The sequence below is a fragment of the Dromiciops gliroides genome, chromosome 1 (assembly GCF_019393635.1).
Source record: "Dromiciops gliroides isolate mDroGli1 chromosome 1, mDroGli1.pri, whole genome shotgun sequence".
In the NCBI taxonomy this organism is placed as follows: Eukaryota; Metazoa; Chordata; class Mammalia; order Microbiotheria; family Microbiotheriidae; genus Dromiciops; species Dromiciops gliroides.
The window spans coordinates 630,835,619-630,855,438 of NC_057861.1; the positions used below are offsets into that span (position 1 = coordinate 630,835,619).

The 19,820-nt window shown below is 37.9% G+C and overlaps 2 protein-coding genes across 2 annotated transcripts in view; one reads left to right on the forward strand and one right to left on the reverse strand.

Annotated features, from left to right (window-relative positions):
- TMEM204 (transmembrane protein 204) overlaps positions 1-13,382 on the forward strand; it is a 57,256-nt gene extending 43,874 nt beyond the window's left edge. Inside the window, exon 4 of the mRNA XM_043969820.1 lies at positions 12,021-13,382. Within this exon, the coding sequence (XP_043825755.1) occupies positions 12,021-12,265 (245 nt within the window). The 3' untranslated portion in view covers positions 12,266-13,382. The remainder of the gene's footprint in view (positions 1-12,020) is intronic.
- IFT140 (intraflagellar transport 140) overlaps positions 1-19,820 on the reverse strand; it is a 188,158-nt gene that overhangs the window by 71,619 nt on the left and 96,719 nt on the right. The window contains exon 18 of the mRNA XM_043969752.1: positions 15,270-15,469. Within this exon, the coding sequence (XP_043825687.1) occupies positions 15,270-15,469 (200 nt within the window). The remainder of the gene's footprint in view (positions 1-15,269; positions 15,470-19,820) is intronic.

Below are 19,820 nucleotides of genomic sequence, written 5' to 3' on the forward strand. Positions count from 1 at the left end.
CATAATACTGCTATAATAAAGGCTTGCCCTACCAGACACAGCTGCTCAGCATTCAGGGCTCAGGAGTGTTCCAGTCTTTCTGATTTATGCCACCTGCATATATGTTTGACGGTCATTCAAAAAGGATGACCCTCTGACAGAAAACGAAGCCCTAGGAAGTAGGCAGGAAGGAAAGGAGAGAGGAAGCGGTGGTGCTCCGGAGGCTGAACTGTAATTCACACAACTCCAGGGCTTAAGGGCTTCCACACCTCCCAGCTCACAGGAAGAGAACTGTTTGCTTTGGAAAAATAAATTTATGAAGATAGAATCAATACCATGTGCAGAATTTCATTTATCAGTTCATAAATTTTTCTCTTTTTTCCTAAAATGGAGTAAAAGTTGAAAAATAACCATCTGCTCCAGAAGAAACTCCTCTAGGTATCTAAGACATGGAAAGGAAAGTGAAGTTTAATATTAAAAATAAGGTAGTATGAAAGACTGAATTCTCAGCCCAGGCCTATCTTTCCTTTCCTTGTTCTTTCTCTCGGCCCACTTTACACAGACATATACTTTTTTTTTTTTTAACAGCAATCAGCAAGAAGCAAATGCCTAATATCACCACAGTGACAGCACATACACTCAAAAGACTGCAACTGTATTTATACCATACTCCAAGAGCAAAAATGGGATCAGTTGAATATATGACCCATAAGTTTAGGATCAGGCTTACTGCTCTTAGTGGCATACCGATAAGATTTCACCCCAGATTTTGACTAACACAAATATCCCCCCATTTGTTTAATCATACTGAAAGATCTATGCCATTATTTAATGATGAAACTATTCTGTTGATTTCCTGTCATCCCAGACTTTTGGACTATCCATGATCTTGTCCTAATGTACATATATCACTTTATTGTTCACAATTTCCTGATGTGCAGTCTCCATTCCTGTCACTCAGGTCCCTTCACTGTATCTCTGCCCCCTCCTCTATGTCAGATCATTCTATCCCCTTGCCTTTGTTCATGCTGTTTCCCTGGCCTATCAGTTCCTCCTGCCCCTCTTCATCTGATCAAAATTTACACATCCTTTTTTTTTTTTAATGAGACAATTGGGGTTAAGTGACTTGCCCAGGGTCACACAGCTAGTAAGTGATAAATGTCTGAGGCCAGATTTGAACTCAGGTCCTCCTGAATCCAGGGCCGGTGCTCTATCCATTGCATCACCTAGGTGCCCCTACACATCCTTTAAGCTCCAATTGGAGACCTATCTATACGAAATCTTCCCTGAGTAGTCCAGCCCACATTCACCCCTTTTATCTGGGCTCCTACTGTAAAAGGCACAGAATCACTGCTTCTTAAGAGCTAGAAGGGACCTTCAAGTCCATCTGGTCCAACTCATCCCTGACCAACACTTTGCTCTATACTATATTTGACAAGTGATCCAGCCTTTGCTAGAAGACTTCCAGTGAGGGAATCTATTAGCTTCTGAGGCAGCTAAGTGGTAGAAGTGGGTAGGGTGCCAACTTAGGAAGACCTGAGTTCAAATCTGACTTCAGACACTTACTAGCTGTGTGACCTTTGGCAAGTCATTTAACCTGTTTCCTCAACTGTAAAATGGGGATCATAATAGTACCTACCTTGGAGGGCTGTTGTAATATCTGTAAAGTGCTTAGCACAGAGTAGGTGCTATATAAAGGTTAGCTACTATTATTGGTATTATTGGTATTTATTGGTACTATTGTTGGGAGACAGCCAATTTCATTTTCAGATGCCTCAAAATCAAGAGTTCTTAATTTCTGTGGACAGTTTGGTGAAACGTACGAACATACCCTACTCTGAATATTTTTTTTAAATGCCTAAGATAAAATACACAGGATTAAATTTCTTTTTTTTTTTTTTTTTGGTGAGGCAATTGGGGTTAAGTGACTTGCTCAGGGTCACGCAGCTAGTGTTAATTGTCTGAGGCTGGATTTGAACTCAGGTTCTCCTGAATCCAGGGCCAATGCTCTATCCACTGCACCACCTAGCTGCCTCAAATACACAGGATTACAAAGGAAATTATGTTAAAATATAGTTATCAAAATATTAATAAAGGCAAGTTGACACATCACAGTTAAGAACCCCTGCTCTAAAGGGTTACAAACAAGCAGTCTGGCATATGAGGGCTTATTACATTTTAGATACCTTATGATGCTAAATTACAAATACCAGATAGTTTTAATAGTTATAATAAACAAAGACACACTTTAAGTGATATAAACATTAAGTATTAATTCAAATGATTCAGGAAACAAACTAGGATATGTGCGTGTGTATAAATGTAATGTTTTCTAAAGAATCAGATGCCCCACACAATAACCCTGCACTCATAGGTACTTTGTTCAGCACTTCTGATCCAACAGCCAAGAGAGACTAAGGCCCCTCTCAGGGCACACTACAACCCTTTGAGGAAAGCAGTGACCCGGGGCAGCAGAAGACAGCACAACAAAGTCAGTGAATTCTTATTCCTTTAAGGAGAGAACAGTGGGAAAACTTCATGCTTCGTGTCCTTCCTTCCTCCCATCAACTGTACTCCTTTCATCTGTCACTCACTGAAGGCTCTTTTTCTTCCTTTTCCCCTTCTCCTGATATTTTGTCCAGCTCTCCTTCCTCTTTTGTCTTCTATTCTCCCACCAGCTCTCAAACCCTTTCCCACATCCTAACATTGTAACAGAAGAAACATGGTAACAAGCCAGGAGAGTAGACAGGGTCCCCAAGGGTGAAATGTCGCCTCTCACACCTTCCTCTTGAAGATGGGAATATAAGGAAGGAGGCAGGACAGAGGCTTCCGGGTAGCAAGTCTCCCCTCAAGGAATTCACCTTCCCAACCTGCTGGAAGAACCGGACTGTTGACCGAAATGGAAGACACATGTGTGGGGGGATGGGAGGGGGTAGTGGTTAAATGGTCATGAACTCACTATTATTGGAGTGGGAAACAGACATCAGTCCTTAACTGTGCATTGCATGGGTATATCTAACAGATTAAAATTATAACAATACGGTATCCTTCAAGATGAAGTATACACACAATTAAATAACCAAAATAGAAGGCCATCCATATTTATTTTCTTCTCTTAGTATTTTGATAGTACATTCCTCTGAGAAAACTTTAAGGTCATAAGGTTCTAACTGGCACAAATTTTTTTTAACAGGAACTTAAAGAGCTATCACTACTTGGCCAACCCTGTAAGAAGTATAAGTCAAAATTCCTGAATTTTAGGTGGAAAAAGAAGGAAAGAGCTTATAAAGTTTTGAGTCTTAAAGTATTGAGCTTTCAGTGCCATCTATACATAGTTTTAAAAAAAATTTTGTGTGTGTGTGAAGCAATTGGGGTTAAGTGACTTGCCCAGGGTCACACAGCTAGTGTTAAGCATCTGAGGCTGGATTTGAACTCAGGTCTTCCTGACTCCAGGGTCGGCTCTCTATCCACTGTGCCACCTAGCTGCCCCTATACATAGATTTTTTAAAATAGATTTTACATAAAGTATTTTTTGAGCAAGATAATTTAGGAGAGTAGAAAATTACTTTATTTTATTTATTTATTTATTTTGGTGGGGTTTTTTGGACAGGGCAGTGGGGGTTAAGTGACTTGCCCAGGGCCACACAGCTAGTAAGTGTCTGAGGCTGGATTTGAACTCTGGTCCTCTTGAATCCAAGGCCAGTGCTTTATCCACTGTACCACCTAGCTGCCCCAAAAATTACTTTATAAAAAAATCAACCTTTTATTTGTTAGACACTATATATATATATATATATATATATATATATATATATATATTTGATCCACAATCCTATCACTTTTTTTATCTGTATTTTAAAATCTTATTCAGCTATCTACAGATAACTTGTGGGGTTTAAGCATATTCCCTGTATAATTCAAAACAAAATAGATATATGCATTGCTTCCAGATTGCTAAAGATAGCTACAATTATGAATTAATATTCACAATATGTAATACATAAACAGCATGGTAAGAACTACTGAAGCTTGTGCTTCATTCAGATTGACTTCAAAAAACCAAGGTCCTCTCACTGCTGCAATGAGACCTGGGAAAAGGACTTTAGTGGGGACCAATGACAAAAAATGTGTTTGTTATCAGAGGACCAGGCTACCCAAGCTTTTCTAAGTTTATCACCAAAGGGTTGACCACCAGTTACTGACTTTTTTTGACTAAAGCAGTTCATGAAGACTTTCTGCTATGATGTAGAAGGATAATGATCTAGATCAACAGAACTCTAATGAACCATTCTGGCATCTCCATAAAGCAGAATGAAAGAGCTGCTTGGGTGAGTAGAGCACCACTTGCAGCCTCGAATAAACAGGTGAGGAAAACCTTGTGTTGCCCCAGAGTAGGAGGAGAAAAAGACACCAAGTTATTGGGAGGAGCAGACTGCGGCCAGGACAGAAAGGAGTTTGTCTAGGATCCAGCCAGTTGGGTGGGAAAGGGTGCAGGGAATGAAACAGCCATCTGGGAGCTTCCTATTTTAACTCATTCTTGCTAATGAGTTTCTCTGTAGCTGAAGAAGTGAAAGTTCTGTCAAAATGCAAATGTAAACATTATAAAATGACACATTTTTCAAAATCACTACTTTACACTATTTACACTCTCTCAATTTGGGGCTCTGGGGCAAAGTACTGATTATCTAGCTCTAGCTCTAGCTCTGAGCATAGGGGGAAAAAACATTCAAAGAGAAGAAATCACAGATCCCTGTAGCACTGGAGTAGGATCAGTGGTAGTAATATAGGGAGCTAGCACTATATCACATGTACAACAGATTTTCTTTTTTTAAAATGTATTTTTTGGGGCGGCTAGGAGTCAGGAGTACCTGGGTTCAAATCCGGCCTCAGACCCTTAACACTTACTAGCCGTGTGACCTTGGGCAAGTCACTTAACCCCAATTGCCTCACTAAAAAAATAAAATAAAATAAAATAAAATAAAATGTATTTTTCAATAACTATTTTTTAAGGAAGATGATGCAGGAGAGTGGACACTTTGCTACTAAAAACCTCTTAATTTGTTAGAGACTACGTATATATTTGATCCACAGTCTGATCACTTTTTTAACTGTTTAGGATATATGCAGCTATCCACAGATAACCTGTAGTTTTTAAGTATGTTCTAGGAATAAACTCCCTGTTCTTCTAATCACAGCGTTCACATATCATCTATTTTCTTCACACAGTAAGTGAAAAATGATTGTTTTCTATGAAGCAGAGGCAATTTGTGCCTGTTTCAATTGATTTGGCTAAATATAGAAAATGCCACACACTAACAATTCGATTATAATATTTAAAGGAGCAACAAAATACTATTCTCAAAAAGAATATTCTCAAAAGTCTGAGATGTTGATCTTTTTTTCAATAATTTAACTTTTAAAAAATTTTTAATCATAAAAGTATTATTACTTTCCAGTTACATGTAAAGATAGTTTTCAATATTTGTTTTCATAAGATTTTGAGTTCCAAATTTTTCTCCCTCCCCCCTCCCCAAGAAAGAAAGCAATCCGATATAGGTTATATATGTACAATCACATTAAACATATTTCTGCATTAGTCATGTTGTGAAAGAAGAAACAGAACACAAGGGAAAAATGAGATATTGATCTTATGGAGAGGAAGCATGGTATAATAGAGAAGCTGCCTTGAAATCAGCAAGACCTGATTCAAGTCCCACCTCAGATGCCTACTAAGTGATTCTTAGTAAGTCACTTAATCTTTCAGTGCCTTAGGCCAGTGGGGTCAGACTCAAATAGACATGGATCAATATGCCACCCACATGTTGACATAGGAAGCCACAAAATAACTTTATCTATGTTGTATTGTATTTTTATTTATTTTGCTAAACATTTCCCAATTACATTTTAATCTGTCTGTGGCTGCCCTCCTGGAGTTATGGTCACAGTTTGACAACCTCTGCTCTAGGCAAGTGTCTAAGACTATCAGGTGCAGGGAGCTTACCAACACTGACAGAGGGTTTCCTCACGTGGGAGTTTCCCCTACCAATGAAACCACAGGTCCAGTGCCATCTGTCCTCCTTTCTCAGATACCCAGATAATAAGATTAAGCCCTCCATCTGTGCTCTCCATCTTTATCCCCTGCTCCTTTCTTCAGGATCCTGCACTATCAATTGTACCCCTCTCCCCATTAGCATCTTCTCTTCCTCGATACTACTTCCTTCCCCTGTGCTTTCAAATACACACAACTCTCCCCATTCTGAAAACAAAATGATACCTTAGTTAACCCTGCTGCTCCCTCTCACTCCTTTTTTTCTCTCCTTCCAATGGAGTAGAGTGGAAAGAATGTCATATTTGACCCAAGAGTAATTGGTTCTAGTTTCAGCTATAACACTTGCTGGACAGCTAGGTGGCATAGTAGATAGAGCCCTGGCCCTGAAGTTGGGACAACCTGAGTTCAAAACTCACCTCAGATACTTACTAGCTGTGTGACCGTGGGCAAGTCACTTAACCCCAATTGCTTTAAAAATCTGGAACTATCTCCAATCGTCCTGATATGTATGTATATGTATATGTATATGAATGTATGTATGTATGTATGTCTTGTCAATGGACCCAGATGGCTCTGGAGGAGAGAGTGAGGCTGGTGACTTTGCACAGCCCTGCCTCCTTAAATCCAATTCAGTGTAAGTCATAACATCACTCTGATGCCATGGTCCTCTTCGAGAATGAAGAACAAAAAATAACAATAACACTTGCTAACTTGCTACCTCTACAACCCTTAGCAAGTCATTGAACATTTTGCTTCATATTTTTCATCTGTAAAGCAGGAATGACAATATTGCCTGCCCAACAATCACTGTCAGAAAGTATGTTATAAAGTATGCACATGTGAAGAGACATCATTCATCACTCTTGGAGCTGCCTCAGCCTGCTCTCTTTATTTCCTTACCCTTGGTAGTAATGACTCTCCTAAAACCATTTCTTTGTTCCTACAAAAAAGTCTAAGCAAAGTGTGAGCCTAAAAGTAGGAGCTCAATAAAAATTGGTTTACTAAAGAATCTGAAATCTGTGTGTTTCAACTTTCTTTTAGTATTTCTTTCCTACAAACTTCTCTTAATTTTTCCATGAAAACTTTGACCTAGGATAGGGCTAGCTTTGTAAAATAATTATAGCTTTCATTCAAGTTTTTATAATTCAATGCTAACAACTGTCAAATTAAAGGGTTTTTTTTTGTTTTTGTTTTTTAACAAAGATCCTTATCTCCAGACCTTTTCTTTATTCATCTACTAGTGATGCTAAGACTTCATTCATATAACATTTATCACAAGTTTCTGTAAGGGACAGAAAGTATGCTTAAGAGAAAGGGGAGGGAAGTGTTTCTATTAAGAAAAACAAAGTGTCATAGTTTGATTTTTTTCATTAAAATAAAATTAACAACTTCCATGTTTCACCCTCAACTTGGGACTATTGCTTGACTATAGTTAGGCTACCGTATATATTTACTCACTTCCATATGGTATGTAGTTAAAAAGTTGACACGTTCAGCCAGACTACAAAGTTATCAATTAAAATTAGGGGGAGGGGGCAGGTAGGTAGTGTAGTGGATAAAGCACTGGCCCTGGATTCAGGAGGACCTGAGTTCAAATCCAGCTTCAGACACTTGACACTTACTAGCTGTGTGACCCTGGGCAAGTCACTTAACCCTCGTTGCCCCCCCCCCAAAAAAAAACCGGGGAAATCTATTTAAAGCATCTGTATGTTATGACCCACAATAATATGGCCTTTTCTCCTAGTACTGTTAATAAAAAATGAAATATCGGGGCAGCTAGGTGGCGCAGTGGATAGAGCACCGGCCCTGGAGTCAGGAGTACCTGAGTTCAAATCCGGCCTCAGACACGTGTGACCCTGGGCAAGTCACTTAACCCCAATTGCCTCACTAAAAAAAAAAAAAAGAAATATCAATGAACTGTTAATAAAGAGTGCTCATCATTAGTACTAAGAAACTCCAAAGTTGTATCTGCTTTAATTGTTAAGTAAAATCTTGGAGAAATAATAAATTCACTTGAATTAAAAGAAAATGGGGAGGCAGCTAGGTGGCACAGTGGATAGAGCACCGGCCCTGGATTCAGGAGGACCTGAGTTCAAATCTGGCCTCAGACACTTGACACTTACTAGCTATGTGACCCTGGGCAAGTTACTTAACCCCAACTGCCTCACCAAAAAAAAAAAAAAAAAAAAAAGCCCATAAGCTTTTCACAAAGAAAAGGCAACACTATTCACTAATTCTTATAAGCTTTTCCTGGCATATGTATATAAGAACCTGAGACAACACTATCAGGAAGTGACACAGAAATGAGTCATTATTATCTGTTGAAGGCAGAAGCTTTCTGCAGTTCTCTTATCCAGGTGAGAAGTGAGAGAGGTAGCCAGATGATTGATTCATATTTCCAGGAAGGCCCTATAAGAGTGAAGATGCCAGGATGCTGCTGGGTGTTTTTAGGGAAGTCAAAATTTTCCCTTGGTGGACCTAATGTACTCAATTTCTGATTACTGTCCAAAGCTAGCAACTTTATCTGACAAGTATTTACATTTTGAGGAATTATTTGTAATTTCATATCCTAAAAAACCTCCAAAATCTGACAAATGAAAAAAAAGTGTCTTAATACTTCTATGTTCATATTGCAAATTCAAGAAGACTAATGGTAGCAAATATATTAATAGGTGCTTAATGGGAAAAATTTGTCTTATTTGATTCACTGAATTTCTGGGTAACAATTTGTGTTTTTTTCTGGAATACAGAAAGAAATCATTAAGAGCTACTTGCAATGACCAACATTAGAATTCCAATAGAACATAAGATCCTTGGACATAAGAACTGTTTTTTCATTTCTGTTTTCATTTCTCCAGCACCTAAGTTACTGATTTGTATATAGGAGACAATAAAAGGACATCCAGGCACATTCTAATATATAGTCTCAAGTTTGGAGGAATGGATTTGAAATTCTGATCAGTTGTGGCTTCCTAGGCCTGATGGTAAACCACATCTCCTGGCCCTTGCTGTTGTTGTTGATCCTTTGTTCTTGAAGAGGATCTTAACTCGTGAGTGAACTGGATTTCAGGGAGGCAAGGATGTGCTTCCCCCTTGGGAGAGGATAGAGGACCATAGGGTGATAGACCTAGGATTAGAAGGCACCTCAGATCTCATTGAGGACAACCTCTTCATCTTACAGGTGAGGAAGATAAGGCCCAGAGATACTGAGTGTCTTGCCCAAGGTCACATAAGTATTGCCATTTGAATCTAGATCCTCTGACTCCTCAGCCAGTGGCTCACCAGAGGTGTGGGATGAGTCATGTATTGTTGTCTGTGACCAATGTGTTTATTTGTCTCACCTACTGTGCTTCCTTATTATAAGGGAGGCCTCTATGATGATAATCAAGATGATACTAGTCATTGAGGAAGAAAGTACCAACAAAAAATTTTTTCCAACAAAATATTTTTGTTTTGTTTTGTTTTGTTTTTGCAGGCAATGGGGGTTAAGTGACTTGCCCAGAGTCACGCAGCTAGTAAGTGTCAAGTGTCTAAGGACGGATTTGAACTCAGGTCCTCCTGAATCCAGGGCCGGTGCTTTAACCACTGCGCCACCTAGCTGCCCCCCCAACAAAATATTTTTTAAAAGAATAGATTTCAAAAGATTCAGAGAAAGAATAAGCAGGATCCCATGACCTAAAATGCTATTGGAGAAGTCAACTCAAGGGGGATGGGATGCTCGAGAAAACACAATTTTGATTATGAGGGGAAGAGGAGAAAGAATAAGCATTCATTTGGTGTCTACTATGTGCTAGGCATTGTGCCTCAAATTTTTAAAAGATTATTTTGAAGACTGAAGGGCAATAACAAGAGAAATACATTGATGGGTAACCAAGGATGGATCTGAGAATAGTATAGTCCTTTAAGAATAATATAAAAAGGGGCGGCTAGGTGGCGCAGTGGATAAGCACCGGCCCTGGATTCAGGAGTACCTGAGTTCAAATCTGGCCTCAGACACTTGACACTTACTAGCTGTGTGACCCTGGGCAAGTTACTTAACCCACATTGCCCCGCAAAAAAAAAAAAAAAAAAAAAAAAAGAATAATATAAAAGGGGCAAGTAGGTGGTGCAGTGGATAAAGCACTGGCCCTGGGGTCAGGAGAACCTGAGTTCAAATCCAGCCTCAGATACTTGACACTAGCTGTGTGACCCTGGGCATGTCACTTAACCCCAACTTCCTCAACAACAACAAAAAAGAATAATATAAAAAATGCTCTAGTGTAGAATGAACAGAAGTGTGTGATGAATAAATACTAAGGATAACTGAAAGTGCTTTTTTAAAAAGCCATGCTGGGACAATAAGAAGACCAAAGAATGTATAAAACCACTCCTTGGAGTGGGTGAGAATGATGATAATATAGAAAGAAGGGAAGGCAGAAATACTCAAACCGTATGAGAAAACACTTAGCTGCTGCTCTTAATTCAAGTCCCTAGGTCTAGACAAACTTACATTCCAAAGTACCAAAGGAACTTGAGGATATGATTGTCAGTTTACTGTCTGCTACTGATAATGGAAATAGTTAATGGGAAACCTATCAGTTTCAAAAACAGGAGTCCACAGTTCAATATGGTAGTCAGAGATTTAATGTAGTCTTGCAATAAATTAATATAATCATAGCATAAAAATGAGAGAGCTTATAGTTCTTGGTCTGTGAGCATCTGAAATACTGCATTCAATTCTAGCTGCTGAACTTTAAGAAGGACATTTATAAACTGGGAAATGTGCAGAGAAAAGTGACCAGGATAGTGGGTACTGAAAACAACGGCATATGAGAATCTGAACTAGCAATTTTTAGCATAGAGAAGGCTATTTCCTCCATTTAGGGATGGGGTGAGAACATGACACTTATCTTCTGTCTGTAGGTCTTTTATGCAGATGTGGGATTAGATTTACTTTACTTGGCCTCAGGGTAGAATTGGCACCAAAAGATGGAAGCTTGAGAGAAACATACCCTTAAAGGAAGGAAAATCTTCCTAAGAATTAAGAGATGTAGAAAAGGAATATGGATTGCCTCAGAAAGTAAGTGATTTTTCTCATCACTGAAGTTCTTCAGCTAGAGATATGATGATCATTTATTGTAGATAAGATTCATATTTTGGGTAAGGACTGGGCTTTCAGTACCCTTCCAACTTTTGTTTCTGTGGTTAATCTGACTGCATGATGGCTGGAATGCTGGTCTCAGAGGAAGGGTAACATGAGTTCTAATCCCATCTCTGCCTCTTTCTTGTAGCTCTATGGCTATGACCTCAACTTTTTGGAGCCTATCTCCTCATCTATAAAATGAGGATAACAAAATCTGTGGTATCCACCTTAGAGGGTTGTTGCTTAAATGAGATAATATATGTGAAATGCTTTGTAAAGCTTAAAGCACTGTATAAATGTCAGCTATTATTAATATCATTATTATTGAAGGCAGCATCATTCAGTGCAAAGTACAAAGGACCTTGGTTCAATTCCAGCCTTAACACTTGCTATCCATGTGGCCCATGGTCTTCCTATGGACAGGAGTACGGCCTTTTTTTTTTTTTTAAGTGAGGCAATTGGGGTTAAGTGACTTGCCCAGGGTCACACAGCTAGTAAGTGTTAAGTGTCTGAGGCCAGATTTGAATTTAGGTCCTCCTGAATCCAGGGCTGGTGCTCTATCCACTGTGCCACCTACCTGCCCCAGTATGGCTCTTTTTAAAAGCACTCTTGGTTATCATTCAGTGTATGTTTCTACTCACTTTGGACTTAAGCAGCCTTATTATTCCGTCCCAGGACAGAGAAAGGGGAGTAATGTGAAATAAGGGTGGAAATATAGATTATGAGGCTAACCATGGCAACATAATTAATTATAAAAGGAAAGAAGAAAATTAGAGAACTGTCATTTTTACTTATATGCCAAACCAAGAATTTAAATTTTTCCAAATTTTATAATGATATTTTATGAAAATTATTATTTTTTTTTTGCAGGCTTTGTTCTGGTCATTGGCCTAGTGACTTTTTACCGAATTGGTCCCTATACCAACTTGTCCTGGTCTTGCTACCTGAACATTGGAGCTTGTCTTCTGGCTACCCTAGCAGCTGCCATCCTCATCTGGAATATTCTTCACAGGAGGGACGACTGTATGGCACCTCGTGTTATTGTCATCAGCCGCACCTTAACTGCTCGATTTCGTCGTGGGCTAGAGAATGATTATGTGGAATCACCGTGCTGAAAGTCAGCAAAGGGAGGGACTGTGACTTATACCAGGATATTGTCTATGTATCCATGTGATAATTTAATACGGTAGAAATTGATGGACAATTACAAAGTCATTTTCACCACTTGTGAAGTGGCTTTTGATTATTAATTTTATGGATTATAGCTATATACATATGTATGATACACATAAATAATATGTATATTATATATAAATAGATTATATGCCCCTACCCCTACTTTTGTACAGTGATAAAAGTTTACTATGTCACATAATTTCACAAGCATGCATTTTTCAAGTGTAGCTGCAAGTCAAAAGTTTGTGATATAAGTAAAAAAATATGCAAAGTGAAGCCACTTTATTCTCCATCTTAGTTTTAGATTAATTTATTCTGACAGAGGTCATACCTCAGTCCTGGTAAGGCCTCAGCTTTGAGAATGCTAAACAACCAGAAAGACTTAGAAAATGTCAGAGAAATACATTAAGTGTAGTTGCATTTACAATGAAATGGTTAAGGTTTTCTTATAGAACCTTGTCATTGGCTTATATGATGCCCCAATTATTTTTCTAAGTTAAAATAAAAGATCGAACATGCTAAAATGTCTTTTTAAAGTTTAATTTTCTCCATAAAATCACATGGGTAAAAAGAAATGGGTTTGTATTTTTTGGCCATTTTTGTGGGCCCATTAGAGAAGAGTCAAAATACTGTTCTAGGGGGCAGCTAGGTGGTGCAGTGGATAGAGCGCAGGACCTGAGTTCAAATCCGACCTCAGACACTTAACACTTACTAGCTGTATGACCCTGGGCCAGTCACTTAACCCCGGTTGCCTCACACACACAAAAAAATACTGTTCTAGAAAGCTGGGTGGAAACATGTATGGGAGATATCTCCTTCTTTACATTTTCTATACAAATGAGTTTTCAAAGTATGGTTTCTACAAAGAGTATGAAAACTGAGTCCTTCTTTGATGATATGTTTTGCTATCTGGAAAATTATGGAGGGAAATTAACCTATTTTGCTTTAAAAAGAAAATCTGTGAGGCAGCTAGGTGGCACAGTGGATAAAGCACCAACCCTGGATTCAGGAGGACCTATGTTTAAATCCAGCCTCAGACACTGAATACTTACTAGCTGTGTGGCCCTGGGCAAGTCACTTAACCCTCATTGCCCCATAAAAATAAATAAACAAACAAACAAACAAACAAACAAATGAATAAATAAAAATTTTAAAAAAGAAAATCTGAAACACCAAACAAATCCCAATGAACTATATTTTGTAACTGTTTATATTTGTATGCATCCATTTAAAATTCTATGAGATGGCTCCAATCAAATAGTGATACTATAGGTAAATAATGGAAATCACTTTTCCCAAGCTGTTTTGGTTTATTCACAGCTTATTTTTGAGTGGGTACAAGAAACCTTAATACTATATATCAAGCACAATGATCAAGAAAACCAACTTGCTAAATATATGAAGTATTGTTTTTGTTATGAGTGAATAAAAGACTTCTGAAATTTGAGCCTCCATTATTCCAAAGTGCCATAGGCTCTGAAATGCCCACCATTACTACATGAATTTTTCCCTTTAACTAGAATAAACTATGTCCTGCAGAAAATCTTTCAAGGCCACTTAACACAGGATCTTTTTCTTTTTTCTTTTTGGTTCTACTGTTAAAAAGAAATGAACAAGCAGGACCTCATATTTTAGGCTATACTAGAATTTTTTATTTAAAAAATTAATCTACCATTTTAACTCACTGATACCCTAGAAAAACATATATCAAGAAAAATATTTACTGATCACCTGTTATACCCCTACCACACAAGTGGGTACACCAGAGCATCTGATTCTTTTGACAGCTCCCATCAGTACATGGATAAGCACCAATAGGTCACTGATAGTCTGCTGGACTTACATTCCAGAAAAGTTCTTGTTTAAAAAAATTAAACATCATGCACTAAAATTAGTTGCAATTAAAAAATAGTTTAAGACATTATACCCTTTTTGTTAATATTATTGTATATGAATTATTGTAATGAGCATTAAAATTAAAAATTAGCTCTGCGGTTAGGAACAAACTAATATCACTGTGTTTACATTAAATGAATAAAGTATTCAAAGGTGGGATAACTCTATGCCATTAAGTCACTTATTGCTTTCCCAGATCATTGAAAAGGCAACTTGCCACTGTTGCCAATGTGAGAAAAACCAGTCCCCCAATTTATGCAAAGCAAGTTGGGGACAAAAAGAATTAGAGGAAAAAAGGACTATGATTCATGTGATATTTCAAAAGTTGCTTTATATTCTACAGAATTTTCCTTGCAGATGGCATCAGGTCTTTCTCATTTCCAAATGACTTTATTTCATTCAGATTTGTCTACTTTAGTTCTGTTATTAATGATGGTCTACCATCTCTCAGATAGTAAGATTTGCAATTGTTCCTACTAACAAACTCAGAATTCTTCTGGGTACTGCCTGACAGAACGTTGTTTGCAGAGAGCCTCTGACTAAATTTGTGAATGCCTTTGGAGCACACTACAAGTTTTAGCATTTTAATTAGCTTTTTACTTTTAAGTTTTGCTATTTATTATTTATCATTATTGGTATTCATTTGTGTGTTTGACCAGAGATCTACATATTATTGATGTATAACAACTACAAGACATTTAGCTAGAAAATACTCAAACCCCTTTTAAATAAATAAAAATAAATAAATAAGATATGATGATCTGAGTGAAGAGTCCAAAGAGCTTTGTTCATCTGTTTCCTACCACCAGATGTGTTTAAATAGAACCCCCTTTCTGTGCAACAGAATGTACTAGGCATGTCCTGGCATTCTACTAATCTCAATGGAATTTCACAGAGTGACAAACCCATAAAATGCATTGTGAAGAAACTGGAACAAAAGAGTTAATCATTTTCAATCTGATTAAAAAGAAAAGGAAAGTAGTAAGTGAAAGGATCTCAAAAGGTACCTACATTATCTTTCAAACCTTTAGTGAAAATAATCCTCACCTTTTGATGAGCTTGATGGATTTGAAAGCTTCATCCATATCTCCAATGGTGACAAAGAAGCTAAAATTTAGCATGGCTTCCCGGGTAGTCTTGTCACACTCTTCTAGACCAATAAAATCTCGTAGGGGTTTCTTGCCTACCATCTGGGGGATTCGATGAGTTGTAGACTCCACTTGATCTTCTTTATCTGTTTCACCTGGCTAAATGGTAAACGCCATCATTTCATTACTAATTTACATACCTTTTTAATCCCTATTCTCTAATTTCAACTTTTACAAGTATACTTATTATAGCCCATATGAGAAAACTGACCCATTTCCATGAAGACTGAGCTATCTGCAAATGGACCAAGCAGTCCTGCTGAATGCAAAAAGCCATTTAGGGTATTGAAAAACCATTAGGCCTGTTGGCTGTTACTTCGAATGTATAATATAGGCAAATAAAATCCTATCAGATGGTAACTAGTTCAACTATTCTATTTCTGCTTAACTCCTTAAAGCTACATTCTCAAAGCTTCAATGTTTCATAAGTATCTTCCTCTTTGCTATAAATTGTGTTTATTTGTCTGTCTAATCATGATAATGATAGTAACAAGTAGCATTTATATAGAGCTTTAAATTATGCAAAGCTTTTTGCATGTCATCTCATTTGATCCTCACCTTGTGAGGTATTTGCTCTTATTATCCCCATTTACAGATGAGTGTCTCCTGGCTCCAAGTCTAGTCCTCTTCCTCCCTGTCATATTGCTTAATAAGATATTTTCCATAAAAAAAAATCAGTTTATAATGTCAAGGACTGGAAGAGATAGAGGAATGCTCATTTGGTTTTCTATGGCTTTTTGCTTCTTCAGCAATAGTGAAATCCTTAATTACATAAAATAACACTTAGTAAATAACCTATGAAAATAAATACCACTAAGGACAGTTTTTTATTCAAAAGCCAGGGAGTGGTAAGCTCTATCTATTTTAAGAAATAACTTCATAATTAACACTAAGCATAAACAAAATCAGCAAAACATACTTTATAATTATATTTGTATACACACATTCATACTCCTTTTGTGTCCACTTGAATTTTCCTTTTGTCCAAGGTGTTGTTTTTTTTAAAATGGAATTGGGAGGGAGAGTGGGTTTAAGGATAGGGTAATCAATTTTTTAAAAAGAGGAAAAAAGAAAAGTGGGTCATTAAAATATTTTTTTTTCTTAAACTATATAGAAGAGAACAGAAGGAAGGCTAGAAGGAATAATAGCCAAGGACAGCTTTTAAAATTATTATATAAGTAAAAAGAAAAGAAAGCTGTACATAATAAAGATTCACATTTATAATTCCCTTTTCATTCTATTGTGAATATGCATATAGGTATTTATTTTAGTTGAAGTTTGTTAACACAAGAATAAAAAAAAGTTAAAAAGTTAAAAAGAAAAGAAAGAAGAGGAGATGATCAAAGGGACCAGCTTTTGGAGATGGGAGAACATTAGATCAACCACACAAGTAAAGGGGTTTGCCTTGACAAGGAGGCCTACCTTTTCATTAGAAATTTAAGCAAAGGGGAGATTGGGGATCATATTGAGGACATCTGAGGTACCAAAGTAGAGAAAATATGTCTCAGTTTTCTTGATCCAAGTATTTGATGAGGTCTTCTGCTGAAAAGGAGTGGAGAGGTGGTGGCATAGGTAGCTTGAGAAAAGAAGGGATGTTTTGGAACAAATACTGTGGAGAATTTTTGTTGTTCATTCGTTTCAGTCATGTCCAACCCTTTGTGACCCCGTTTGGAGTTTTCCTGGCAAAGATACTGGAATGGTTTGTCATTTCCTTCTCCAGGGGATTCAGTGAATCTAAATAGTCAGGCAATCAGAGATTAAATGACTTGCCCAAGGCTGAATTTGAACTAAGGTCTTCCATACTCCAGGTCCAGCACTCTATCCAATTATCCACCTGCTGCCTTGGTGAATGTGACAGTCAGTTAAGGAAGAGTAGAAGTATTTCCATGTGGCAGTGAGGACTCAGTTGATATAAGATAAATTTGCAAAAGATGGTAAACACAATAGAATTATTTCTACCAGCAGTGGTCAGACATAAAAATCAGAGAAACCAGATGGTAGAGGTGGATAGGGTTTGGAAAGGGATGCTTCACTGGTCAAGATTTTGAAGAAAAGAAAATGAGGCCAACACAGGAATAATAAATTGAGAAAATTGCATATGGGGATAGAGTAACTGGAGGTTGTGGCATGGACAAGAAATAAGTTTATAAGGGGAAAGACACAGGGAAAGATGGAAGAATCAGAGGTTAAGATAAAGGAATATTTACCTGGTGGTGGTATAATGTGGGGATGATCTGAGTCTCGACCCCAATCAATTTCATGAGATCACAGGGTTTGGGCCCTTGCAAGGAGCCAGACATGTCCTTCTTGCTAAGACACAGGTACTATAGGCCCTTGCTAGGAGAACAGAGTAGTGAACTCTAAGTGATCCCCAGACACTAGGCTTCCCCCTGTGAATTGACTGAAGCCTAGGAGAAAGGACTCTAAAGGAGAAAATGCCCGTCCTATGGTTTTTGAGTGAGAAGCTCCACTAATGAACCAAGGAGACCTTTTTTTTTTTTTAACACACTTTCTCTCCCTTGCACTTGGAAACTGAGATATGCATGTGGGGCAGGAGATCTCTCTCCCTCCCATCTCCTAGTAGAAATTAAGTAACAGACAGTAGAAGTACATGGAAATGGGATATGGCACAGGGGAAAAGTGGGGGTCCTTCGGTATTCTTCAGTAAAGAATTACACTCTCGTACACAGTCCAGTTAGGATTAAAATGGTCTTTTATCTGGTGCTGGAGAAAGTGACCCAAGACTTCACCCCTGGGGAGAAGGTGGTTTTGAAACATCCTCCTCCTGGAACAGGAGAAAGGCAAAAGCTTTTATAGAGAAGTGGAAAGTTCCTTTTGGGGTGGGATGGGGAAAGCTTGAGTGCTTGTCATATTCCTGAGAGTCAGGGGGATTTTTTTTGGAATGATGGTCTTGACCTCTGAGGTTATCTCTGTCTCCTAGCTCTGATCAGGTAGTAGCCACACCTAAGCGACTTTCTTGCTACGGAATTTTATCTCCCCTTACTTCATAGATGTGTCTGTCCTGCTATCTAGTTGGTCAAACTAAACTTTAATAGTCCCTGGATTCCTCGGTATGTCTGTCCTGTTACCTGGTCATCTTTGGTTTTGCTTCTCACAGGAGAAACTTCTTCTGACTTATCTTAAGCCCCATGTCAGAAGACATGCTTTGGAGGAAGCCTGCAACTGAAGTTTCTGGAGCCCAGCTGCCTTCGTCGACCTTTCTATTTGTTTTCCTGAGCAAAGGTCAAAGACTAAGGACCCTGAAGAGAAGGTTTTTAAACCTGGGGTCACTTCCTCATAGGGAATTCTGAACTTGAGAGTTCCTGAGTTTGAAAGCCAGGCACCAGCCACCCAGAGGGAAAAGATGAGCCTTTAACAGAATGCTTTTTGGAGAAGAGAAACACTGTCTCAGCAGACTGTCCATAGCTGATGGACAAAAGTTGTACCATGGCTGGACAGATCTGGATCTCACAAATGCTCCAAGACACTTAAGACAGTATGGGTGTAAAGCAAATGGGGAAGAGGTTTTGTTGTTGTTGTTGTTGTTTTTAACAAGTGCACAAAAGGTGAGTAATGAATGCAATGGGCTGTTTGATTATTCTTGTTATGATCTATTTTTGATCTGTTCTTATATGAGTAAGATTCAAAACCATGACTTAGGGGTAGATTTTGCAATTATTCTACACTGATTAACTTAAAAGGGATTCTTTGTGAGTAGGGTCATTCATTCAACACATATTTATTGAGTACTTATATATATGCAAGGCATTAACTGTACTAGGTATATACAGCATGGGCCAAAAGTCATGAAGGAATTTCAATATTTAATAACTCCTTTATTTTTTATTTTTAATTACATCGCCTTAGATTATATACAGCAATATAGGAAATGAATTTATATTATATATAAAAAATCAAATCTCATAAATGGTGAAAAAAAAGAATTTTCAAAAAGCTATTAAAACATTGTGACTTTTGGCCCACCCTGTCTGTATATTGAACATAAGTTGGGTAAGAGCTAGTCACAGCCTTCAAGAAGTGAACAATTTTAAACATGGTTCCCAAAAAGAGATAGAAGGCAACACTTTCTCCTATTCCTTTACAGAGGTAATAGGTCCACAGCTGTGGAATACTGCATGTATTTTCAGATTTTTTTCAATGCACTGATCAGTTTTGCTGATTTTTTTCTCTTCCTTTTTTTCTTTAAATCATTCCTTGTTGGGGCAGCTAGGTGGCGCAGTGGATAGAGCACCGGCCCTGGAGTCAGGAGTACCTGGGTTCAGATCCAGCTTCAGAAACTTAACACTTACTAGCTGTGTGGCCCTGGGCAAGTCACTTAACCCCAATTGCCTCACTAAAAAAAAAAAAACAAAAAACCATTCCTTGTTACATGAGATGGTTCTCTGGGATGAGGAGGTGAAGTCATGCAGGGGTAATTTAGGTGATGTAA